This window comes from Melanotaenia boesemani, chromosome 17, assembly GCF_017639745.1.
Source record: "Melanotaenia boesemani isolate fMelBoe1 chromosome 17, fMelBoe1.pri, whole genome shotgun sequence".
NCBI classification, from domain to species: domain Eukaryota; kingdom Metazoa; phylum Chordata; class Actinopteri; order Atheriniformes; family Melanotaeniidae; genus Melanotaenia; species Melanotaenia boesemani.
In genome coordinates, this window is record NC_055698.1 from 33,905,996 (window position 1) to 33,917,767 (window position 11,772).

The 11,772-nt window shown below is 44.6% G+C and overlaps 1 protein-coding gene across 1 annotated transcript; it reads right to left on the reverse strand.

The window, feature by feature from the left end:
* Window positions 1-9,654: 9,654 nt before the first annotated feature.
* Window positions 9,655-10,601, reverse strand: LOC121656460 (basic salivary proline-rich protein 2-like). The gene is made up of 2 exons (XM_042011451.1): window positions 10,575-10,601; window positions 9,655-10,362 (listed from the first exon to the last, which is right to left on the reverse strand). Exons 1-2 carry the CDS (start codon window positions 10,599-10,601, stop codon window positions 9,655-9,657), a joined length of 735 nt encoding a protein of 244 aa, XP_041867385.1.
* Window positions 10,602-11,772: the final 1,171 nt, after the last annotated feature.

Below are 11,772 nucleotides of genomic sequence, written 5' to 3' on the forward strand. Positions count from 1 at the left end.
TACATCGTCCACGCTTTTACATCGTCCACTCTTTTACATTGTCCACGCTTTTACATCGTCCATGTCTTTACATCGTCCACTCTTTCACCTCGTCTACGCTTTTACATCGTCCATGTCTTTACATTGTCCATACTTTTCCATCGTCCATGTCTTTACATCGTCCATGTCTGTACATCGTCCATGTCTTTATATCGTCCACGCTTTTTACATTGTCCGCGCTTTTACATCGTCCACGTCTTTACATCATCTACGCTTTTACATCGTCCATGTCTTTACATCGTCCACGCTTTTACATCGTCCATGTCTTTACATCGTCCACGCTTTTACATTGTCCACGCTTTTACGTTGTCCAAGCTTTTACATCGTCCATATCTTTAAATCGTCCACAGTTTTACATCGTCCACGCTTTTACATCGTCCATGTCTTTACATCGTCCATGTCTTTACATCGTCCACACTTTTACATCGTCCATGTGTTTACATCGTCCACGCTTTTACATCGTCCACGCTTTTACAGTGTCCACGCTTTTACATCGTCCACTCTTTTACATTGTCCACGCTTTTACATCGTCCATGTCTTTACATCGTCCACTCTTTCACCTCGTCTACGCTTTTACATCGTCCATGTCTTTACATCGTCCATACTTTTCCATCGTCCATGTCTTTACATCATCCATGTCTGTACATCGTCCATGTCTTTACATCGTCCACGCTTTTACATCGTCCATGTCTTTACATCGTCCATGCTTTTACATTGTCCACGCTTTTACGTTGTCCAAGCTTTTACATCGTCCATATCTTTAAATCGTCCACAGTTTTACATCTTCCACGTTTTGACATCGTCCATGCTTTTGTATCGTCCACGCTTTTACATCGTCCATGTCTTTACATCATCTATGTCTTTACATTGTCCACGCTTTTACATCGTCCATGTCTTTACATCGTCCACGCTTTTACATCGTCCATGTCTTTACATCGTCCACGCTTTTACATCGTCCATGTCTTTACATCGTCCATGTCTTTACATCGTCCATGTCTTTACATCGTCCACGCTTTTACATTGTCCACGCTTTTACATCGTCCATATCTTTAAATCGTCCACAGTTTAACATCGTCCACGTATTGACATTGTCCACGCTTTTACATCGTCCATATCTTTAAATCGTCCACACTTTTACATCGTCCACGCTTTTTACATCGTCCATGTCTTTACATCGTCCATGTCTTTACATCGTCCACACTTTTACATCGTCCATGTGTTTACATCGTCCACGCTTTTACATCGTCCACGCTTTTACATCGTCCACTCTTTTACATTGTCCACGCTTTTACATCGTCCATGTCTTTACATCGTCCACTCTTTCACCTCGTCTACGCTTTTACATCGTCCATGTCTTTACATCGTCCATACTTTTCCATCGTCCATGTCTTTACATCATCCATGTCTGTACATCGTCCATGTCTTTATATCGTCCACGCTTTTTACATTGTCCGCGCTTTTACATCGTCCACGCTTTTCCATCGTCTACGCTTTTACATCGTCCATGTCTTTACATCGTCCACGCTTTTACATCGTCCATGTCTTTACATCGTCCATGCTTTTACATTGTCCACGCTTTTACGTTGTCCAAGCTTTTACATCGTCCATATCTTTAAATCGTCCACAGTTTTACATCGTCCACGCTTTGACATCGTCCATGCTTTTGCATCGTCCATGTCTTTACATCATCTATGTCTTTACATTGTCCACGCTTTTACATTGTCCACGCTTTTACATCGTCCATGTCTTTACATCGTCCACTCTTTCACCTCGTCTACGCTTTTACATCGTCCATGTCTTTACATTGTCCATACTTTTCCATCGTCCATGTCTTTACATCGTCCATGTCTGTACATCGTCCATGTCTTTATATCGTCCACGCTTTTTACATTGTCCGCGCTTTTACATCGTCCACGTCTTTACATCGTCTACGCTTTTACATCGTCCATGTCTTTACATCGTCCACGCTTTTACATCGTCCATGTCTTTACATCGTCTACGCTTTTACATTGTCCACGCTTTTACGTTGTCCAAGCTTTTACATCGTCCATATCTTTAAATCGTCCACAGTTTTACATCGTCCACGCTTTGACTTCGTCCATGCTTTTGCATCGTCCACGCTTTTACATCGTCCATGTCTTTACATCATCTATGTCTTTACATTGTCCACGCTTTTTTATCGTCCATGTCTTTACATCGTCCATGTCTTTACATCGTCCATGTCTTTACATCGTCCACGCTTTTACATTGTCCACGCTTTTACATCGTCCATATCTTTAAATCGTCCACAGTTTAACATCGTCCACGTATTGACATTGTCCACGCTTTTACATCGTCCATATCTTTAAATCGTCCACACTTTTACATCGTCCACGCTTTTACATCGTCCATGTCTTTACATCGTCCATGTCTTTACATCGTCCACACTTTTACATCGTCCATGTGTTTACATCGTCCACGCTTTTACATCGTCCACGCTTTTACAGTGTCCACGCTTTTACATCGTCCACTCTTTTACATTGTCCACGCTTTTACATCGTCCATGTCTTTACATCGTCCACTCTTTCACCTCGTCTACGCTTTTACATCGTCCATGTCTTTACATCGTCCATACTTTTCCATCGTCCATGTCTTTACATCATCCATGTCTGTACATCGTCCATGTCTTTACATCGTCCACGCTTTTACATCGTCCATGTCTTTACATCGTCCATGCTTTTACATTGTCCACGCTTTTACGTTGTCCAAGCTTTTACATCGTCCATATCTTTAAATCGTCCACAGTTTTACATCTTCCACGTTTTGACATCGTCCATGCTTTTGTATCGTCCACGCTTTTACATCGTCCATGTCTTTACATCATCTATGTCTTTACATTGTCCACGCTTTTACATCGTCCATGTCTTTACATCGTCCACGCTTTTACATCGTCCATGTCTTTACATCGTCCACGCTTTTACATCGTCCATGTCTTTACATCGTCCATGTCTTTACATCGTCCATGTCTTTACATCGTCCACGCTTTTACATTGTCCACGCTTTTACATCGTCCATATCTTTAAATCGTCCACAGTTTAACATCGTCCACGTATTGACATTGTCCACGCTTTTACATCGTCCATATCTTTAAATCGTCCACACTTTTACATCGTCCACGCTTTTACATCGTCCATGTCTTTACATCGTCCATGTCTTTACATCGTCCACACTTTTACATCGTCCATGTGTTTACATCGTCCACGCTTTTACATCGTCCACGCTTTTACAGTGTCCACGCTTTTACATCGTCCACTCTTTTACATTGTCCGCGCTTTTACATCGTCCATGTCTTTACATCGTCCACTCTTTCACCTCGTCTACGCTTTTACATCGTCCATGTCTTTACATCGTCCATACTTTTCCATCGTCCATGTCTTTACATCATCCATGTCTGTACATCGTCCATGTCTTTATATCGTCCACGCTTTTTACATTGTCCGCGCTTTTACATCGTCCACGCTTTTCCATCGTCTACGCTTTTACATCGTCCATGTCTTTACATCGTCCACGCTTTTACATCGTCCATGTCTTTACATCGTCCATGCTTTTACATTGTCCACGCTTTTACGTTGTCCAAGCTTTTACATCGTCCATATCTTTAAATCGTCCACAGTTTTACATCGTCCACGCTTTGACATCGTCCATGCTTTTGCATCGTCCATGTCTTTACATCATCTATGTCTTTACATCGTCCACGCTTTTACATCGTCCACGCTTTTACATCGTCCATGTCTTTACATCGTCCATGTCTTTACATCGTCCACGCTTTTACATTGTCCAAGCTTTTACATCGTCCATATCTTTAAATAGTCCACAGTTTAACATCGTCCACGTATTGATATTGTCCACGCTTTTACATCGTCCATATCTTTAAATCATCCACACTTTTACATCGTCCACGCTTTTACATTGTCCATGTCTTTACAACGTCCACACTTTTACATCGTCCATGTGTTTACATCGTCCACGCTTTTACATCGTCCACGCTTTTACAGTGTCCACGCTTTTACATCGTCCACTCTTTTACATTGTCCACGCTTTTACATCGTCCATGTCTTTACATCGTCCACTCTTTCACCTCGTCTACGCTTTTACATCGTCCATGTCTTTACATTGTCCATACTTTTCCATCGTCCATGTCTTTACATCGTCCATGTCTGTACATCGTCCATGTCTTTATATCGTCCACGCTTTTTACATTGTCCGCGCTTTTACATCGTCCACGTCTTTACATCGTCTACGCTTTTACATCGTCCATGTCTTTACATCGTCCACGCTTTTACATCGTCCATGTCTTTACATCGTCCATGCTTTTACATTGTCCACGCTTTTACGTTGTCCAAGCTTTTACATCGTCCATATCTTTAAATCGTCCACAGTTTTACATCGTCCACGCTTTGACTTCGTCCATGCTTTTGCATCGTCCACGCTTTTACATCGTCCATGTCTTTACATCATCTATGTCTTTACATTGTCCACGCTTTTTTATCGTCCATGTCTTTACATCGTCCATGTCTTTACATCGTCCACGCTTTTACATTGTCCACGCTTTTACATCGTCCATATCTTTAAATCGTCCACAGTTTAACATCGTCCACGTATTGACATTGTCCACGCTTTTACATCGTCCATATCTTTAAATCGTCCACACTTTTACATCGTCCACGCTTTTACATCGTCCATGTCTTTACATCGTCCATGTCTTTACATCGTCCACACTTTTACATCGTCCATGTGTTTACATCGTCCACGCTTTTACATCGTCCACGCTTTTACAGTGTCCACGCTTTTACATCGTCCACTCTTTTACATTGTCCACGCTTTTACATCGTCCATGTCTTTACATCGTCCACTCTTTCACCTCGTCTACGCTTTTACATCGTCCATGTCTTTACATCGTCCATACTTTTCCATCGTCCATGTCTTTACATCATCCATGTCTGTACATCGTCCATGTCTTTATATCGTCCACGCTTTTTACATTGTCCGCGCTTTTACATCGTCCATGTCTTTACATCGTCCACTCTTTCACCTCGTCTACGCTTTTACATCGTCCATGTCTTTACATCGTCCATACTTTTCCATCGTCCATGTCTTTACATCATCCATGTCTGTACATCGTCCATGTCTTTATATCGTCCACGCTTTTTACATTGTCCGCGCTTTTACATCGTCCACGTCTTTACATCGTCCACGCTTTTCCATCGTCTACGCTTTTACATCGTCCATGTCTTTACATCGTCCACGCTTTTACATCGTCCATGTCTTTACATCGTCCATGCTTTTACATTGTCCACGCTTTTACGTTGTCCAAGCTTTTACATCGTCCATATCTTTAAATCGTCCACAGTTTTACATCGTCCACGCTTTGACATCGTCCATGCTTTTGCATCGTCCATGTCTTTACATCATCTATGTCTTTACATTGTCCACGCTTTTACATCGTCCACGCTTTTACATCGTCCATGTCTTTACATCGTCCATGTCTTTACATCGTCCACGCTTTTACGTTGTCCAAGCTTTTACATCGTCCATATCTTTAAATCGTCCACAGTTTAACATCGTCCACGTATTGATATTGTCCACGCTTTTACATCGTCCATATCTTTAAATCATCCACACTTTTACATCGTCCACGCTTTTACATTGTCCATGTCTTTACAACGTCCACACTTTTACATCGTCCATGTGTTTACATCGTCCACGCTTTTACATCGTCCACGCTTTTACAGTGTCCACGCTTTTACATCGTCCACTCTTTTACATTGTCCACGCTTTTACATCGTCCATGTCTTTACATCGTCCACTCTTTCACCTCGTCTACGCTTTTACATCGTCCATGTCTTTACATTGTCCATACTTTTCCATCGTCCATGTCTTTACATCGTCCATGTCTGTACATCGTCCATGTCTTTATATGGTCCACGCTTTTTACATTGTCCGCGCTTTTACATCGTCCACGTCTTTACATCGTCTACGCTTTTACATCGTCCATGTCTTTACATCGTCCACGCTTTTACATCGTCCATGTCTTTACATCGTCCATGCTTTTACATTGTCCACGCTTTTACGTTGTCCAAGCTTTTACATCGTCCACGCTTTTACATCGTCCACGCTTTTACAGTGTCCACGCTTTTACATCGTCCATGCTTTTGCATCGTCCACGCTTTTACATCGTCCATGTCTTTACATCATCTATGTCTTTACATTGTCCACGCTTTTTTATCGTCCATGTCTTTACATCGTCCACGCTTTTACATCGTCCATGTCTTTACATCGTCCACGCTTTTACATCGTGCATGTCTTTACATCGTCCATGTCTTTACATCGTCCACGCTTTTACATTGTCCACGCTTTTACATCGTCCATATCTTTAAATCGTCCACAGTTTAACATCGTCCACTTATTGACATTGTCCACGCTTTTACATCGTACATATCTTTAAATCGTCCACACTTTTACATTGTCCACGCTTTTACATCGTCCATGTCTTTACATCGTCCACACTTTTACATCGTCCATGTGTTTACATCGTCCACGCTTTTACATCGTCCACGCTTTTACAGTGTCCACGCTTTTACATCGTCCACTCTTTTACATTGTCCACGCTTTTATATCGTCCATGTCTTTACATCGTCCACTCTTTCACCTCGTCTACGCTTTTACATCGTCCATGTCTGTACATCGTCCATGCTTTTCCATCGTCCATGTCTTTACATCGTCCATGTCTGTACATCGTCCACGCTTTTACATTGTCCACGCTTTTACATCGTCCATATCGTTAAATCGTCCACAGTTTTACATCGTCCACACTTTGACATCGTCCACGCTTTTGCATCGTCCACGCTTTTACATCGTCCATGTCTTTACATCGTCCACACTTTTACATCGTCCATGTCTTTACATCGTCTATGTCTTTACATCGTCCACGCTTTTGCATCGTCCACGCTTTTATATCGTCCATATCTTTAAATCGTCCACTCTTTTACATTGTCCACGCTTTTACATCGTCCATGTCTTTACATCGTCCACTCTTTCACCTCGTCTACGCTTTTACATCGTCCATGTCTTTACATCGTCCATGCTTTTCCATCGTCCATGTCTTTACATCGTCCATGTCTGTAAATCGTCCACGCTTTTACATTGTCCACGCTTTTACATCGTCCATATCGTTAAATCGTCCACAGTTTTACATCGTCCACACTTTGACATCGTCCACGCTTTTGCATCGTCCACGCTTTTACATCGTCCATGTCTTTACATCGTCCACACTTTTACATCGTCCATGTCTTTACATCGTCTATGTCTTTACATCGTCCACGCTTTTATATCGTCCATGTCTTTACATCGTCCACACTTTTACATCGTCCATGTCTTTACATCGTCTATGTCTTTACATCGTCCACGCTTTTATATCGTCCATGTCTTTACATCGTCCACACTTTTACATCGTCCATGTCTTTACATCGTCTATGTCTTTACATCGTCCACGCTTTTACATCGTCCATGTCTTTACATCGTCTATGTCTTTACATCGTCCACGCTTTTATATCGTCCATGTCTTTACATCGTCCACACTTTGACATCGTCCACGCTTTTGCATCGTCCACGCTTTTACATCGTCCATGTCTTTACATCGTCCACACTTTTACATCGTCCATGTCTTTACATCGTCTATGTCTTTACATCGTCCACGCTTTTATATCGTCCATGTCTTTACATCGTCCACACTTTTACATTGTCCATGCTTTTGCACTTTTCAAGGGTTCAACACCTGAACTTTTCCCACACTTTTAAAACAACTTTTCACGTAGTTTTGCACATACGTTTCTGTTCTGGTCGTCTCTTTCAGCGCTGCAGCTTCTTCCTCCTCCCTCTCCTAGTTTGAATCCTACTTTTCTATCTTGTTGTGTTTGTTTCAGCTGAGAAGGAGGAAGGAAATCAGAGGCACATATTTACCCCCGTTGCTGTTGTGCAGATGTTGGAGACTCAGGTCTGATCAATCAGGGCCTGAATGTGATGAGAGAAGTTATGACCAGAATCAGAGCAGGACCTTCTATAACACAGTAGCTGGCTGGTGTTAGAAAGGATTTATGCTTCAGCTGTGCAGAAAGTTTAGACAGGGGCCAGGCAGGGGCACTGACCAGGAAAAGGAGAACACAAATGAGATATATTTTTTAATTTTATTAAATATTAATTCTTACAGGTAAAGTGGACATCTAATGTAAAAAAAATGTAAGGAAAAACCTACATAAGCATTGTTTCATTCTGTTGATACAATACAGTAAAAGAACTGGAAGATTTCAGGCATAGTCACGAATGGTGATGGTGATTCATTCATTCATTATCCCACTGCTTGTCTATTACGGGTCGCAGGGAAGCCCAACCCAGCATTTATCAGGTGAGAGGCAGGTACACCTGGACAGGTCACCAGTCCATCGCAGGGCCAACGCAGAGACAAACAGCCATTCACACTCAGTCCAGACCAGTTAACCTAACATGCATGTCTTTGGACGGTGGGGGGAAGCCGGAGAACCCGGACAATACACACACACACACACACATATATATATATATATATATGTATGTGTGTGCATGTATATATATATATGTATATATATATATATATATATATATATATATGTATGTGTATATATACATATATATATGTATGTATATATACATATATATATGTAAAAGACAGCAGCCTGTTTCCGTTAGATGTTGTTTGCCTTTATTCCCTTTAATGCCTACATGTGTGGCCCTCGACACCGAGCTGCCCTCCCTCCCCAGAGCCTCCTGCTCCTCGCTGTCTCCGTCCGAGGTGGGCCAGCCTTCCCACTACATCTTTAATGTGCTTTTCATGTCCGACAGCCATGCGTAGCCTTGTGTGATCCGACAAGTTCTCCTCACGGTTCCTGGTCGTGTCTTTCTGCACCATTACATCCCGTGTCCGCCTCTTCTCATAGACCCAGAGGCAATGTGGACCTTCTTCCATACGTTTTCTAACACTGTTATGTAACATCCCAGCTCCAATGGGGAGCTGCCTTGACCCTGAACTTTTTCAGTGTTTCTGTGTTTGAGCGTTTTGTGTCAGCCAGCACGACTACGGTCAGACCACATGATGCTTCTTCATGTTTGGATCACGTGACGCTCTCATCTCCAAGGTCAGTTCTGGTCCAGGTCCTGTGGTTCAGTGAGCTCAGTTCTGGTCCAGGTCCTGTGGTTCACTGAGATCCGTTCTGGTTCAGGTCCTGTGGTTCAGTGAGCTCAGTTCTGGTCCAGGTCCTGTGGTTCAGTGAGATCAGTTCTGGTCCAGGTCCTGTGGTTCAGTGAGCTCAGTTCTGGTCCAGGTCCTGTGGTTCATTGAACTCAGTTGTGGACCAGGTCCTGTGTTTCAGTGAGCTCAGTTCTGGTCCAGGTCCTGTGGTTCATTGAGCTCAGCTGTGGACCAGGTCCTGTGGTTCACTGAGATCAGTTCTGGTTCAGGTCCTGTGGTTCAGTGAGCTCAGTTCTGGTCCAGGTCCTGTGGTTCATTGAACTCAGTTGTGGACCAGGTCCTGTGTTTCAGTGAGCTCAGTTCTGGTCCAGGTCCTGTGGTTCATTGAGCTCAGTTGTGGACCAGGTCCTGTGGTTCAGTGAGATCAGTTCTGGTCCAGGTTCTGTGGTGTTGAACCCTCTGGTGGAACCCTCTGGTGGAAGCCTCTGGTGGAGCCCTCTGGTGCAACCCTCTGGTGGAACCCTCTGGTGGAGCCCTCTGGTGGAAGCCTCTGGTGGGGCCCTCTGGTTGAACCCTCTGGTGGAAGCCTCTGGTGGAGCCCTCTGGTGGAACCCTCTGGTGGAGCCCTCTGGTGGAAGCCTCTGGTGGGGCCCTCTGGTTGAACCCTCTAGTGGAAGCCTCTGGTTGAACCCTCTGGTGGAGCCCTCTGGTGGAGCCCTCTGGTGGAGCCCTCTGGTGGAAGCCTCTGGTGGAGCCCTCTGGTTGAACCCTCTGGTGGAGCCCTCTGGTGGAGCCCTCTGGTGGAGCCCTCTGGTGGAAGCCTCTGGTGGAGCCCTCTGGTTGAACCCTCTGGTGGAACCCTCTGGTGGAGCCCTCTGGTGGAACCCTCTGGTGGAGCCCTCTGGTGGAACCCTCTGGTGGAGCCCTCTGGTTGAACCCTCTGGTGGAGCCCTCTGGTGGAGCCCTCTGGTGGAACCCTCTGGTTGAACCCTCTGGTGGAGCCCTCTGGTGGAACCCTCTGGTGGAACCCTCTGGTGGAGCCCTCTGGTGGAGTCTGGTAACAACTGTTGCACACAAGCAGGGATGAGGACAGTTATACTGAAGATGGAGCTGATTGGCTACGAGGACTCGAGGTTAAACTGGAAATTTATTCTCAGAGATCTGAAGCTCAGAGGCGTGAAGATGTGATCAAACGTGCACAGCCATGACTGACATGCGTGCGTCAGAATATCAGACTGTGTTTGTTGGTCCAGCATCTGTGAGTTGTCCTTGTGACCGTCTCCGTGGTGATGATGACCGTCATGTTGGAGACGTAAACCAGGAAACCTCGTTAATCTTCTGAGAGGCGTTTGACCTTTCAGATTCATTAACCACAGCAGCGCACACGCATTTCCCACATGCACAATCAGCACGTGCATGGTGATAGAAAGACTTGCCTCATGCACGCACACGCACGCACACACACACACACAGGTGAGATGAGGCTGCAGTAATAAAAACATGGCATCCAGGCTCTGCAGTTTAGCCCCCCCCATCGCTGTCTGTCCTCCCTCTCCTGTCCCTCTGTCCTCCCTCTGCTGTCCCTCTGTCCTCCCTCTCCTGTCCCTCTGTCCTCCCTCTGCTGTCCCTCTGTCCTTCCAGTGTGGCTTGCGTTTCTGACCTGAAAAATTGTCTGACCTTTTACGCAGTTTCCTGCAGATGAAATAAAACATGAATCCAGGTCTCTGTCACTTCTCTGACCCGCCCTCTTCATGCCTCCTCAGCGGCGTCCTCTCCACATGGACACGGGGAGGAAAACGGGGCATCTTTGAAGTGACGGCCCCCTGCAGCGAGGACCGGCTGTAATGAGAGGGTGTCGGTGAAGCAGGTTAACACACCAGCATGGAGCCCATCCTCAGCATTTATCTGGATGGAGGGAGGGAGGGATGGAGTGAGGGAGGGAGGGAGGGAGGGATATCTGAGGCCAGCGGTGAGGAAGCTTAACATAACAGCAGGAGACCAGATCAGTTTATCACTGTGAGGAAAAGGCTGCGAGAGACTAAGTGGTGAAATGGGAAGGATGAAGGTCGCTGCTCAGTTTACTGTAGAACACATGAAGAGGAAGAGGAGGAGGAGGAGGAGGAGGAAGAAGAAGGGGAGTGAACTGGAATCTGAAGTTGAGAAAAATAAAAAAACAATAAAAGATGAATGAATGAATGAATTAGTTTTTGTTCCTCATATAAAATTTAGACCAGACGTGGTTTCAGCTCAAATTGATGGGGTTGGTTTGGAGAACAAACTCAGGTCTGGTCCAGGTCGCATCACTCATGCAGAAGATGCGAAGAAGAAAAGATAAAAAGTAGAAAAACAAAAAAAAACAACAATTTTCTGGCTTAAACTCACAAACAATAAACTCACCAACCCACATTTTCCCAGATATGACATACACCCCCTTCCTCTTCATCAGGACCGCCTTCTAGTACCGGATCGTCCTC

What these genes read in the sequence shown, in the direction of transcription:
- LOC121656460 (XM_042011451.1), bottom strand. Translation starts at nt 10,601, where the DNA reads ATGACGGTCATCATCACCACGGAGACG. An exon ending in TCATCATCACCACGGAGACG is followed by an intron (nt 10,363 to 10,574) that starts GTCACAAGGACA and finishes TGTGTGCAACAG; the next exon opens with TTGTTACCAGACTCCACCAG.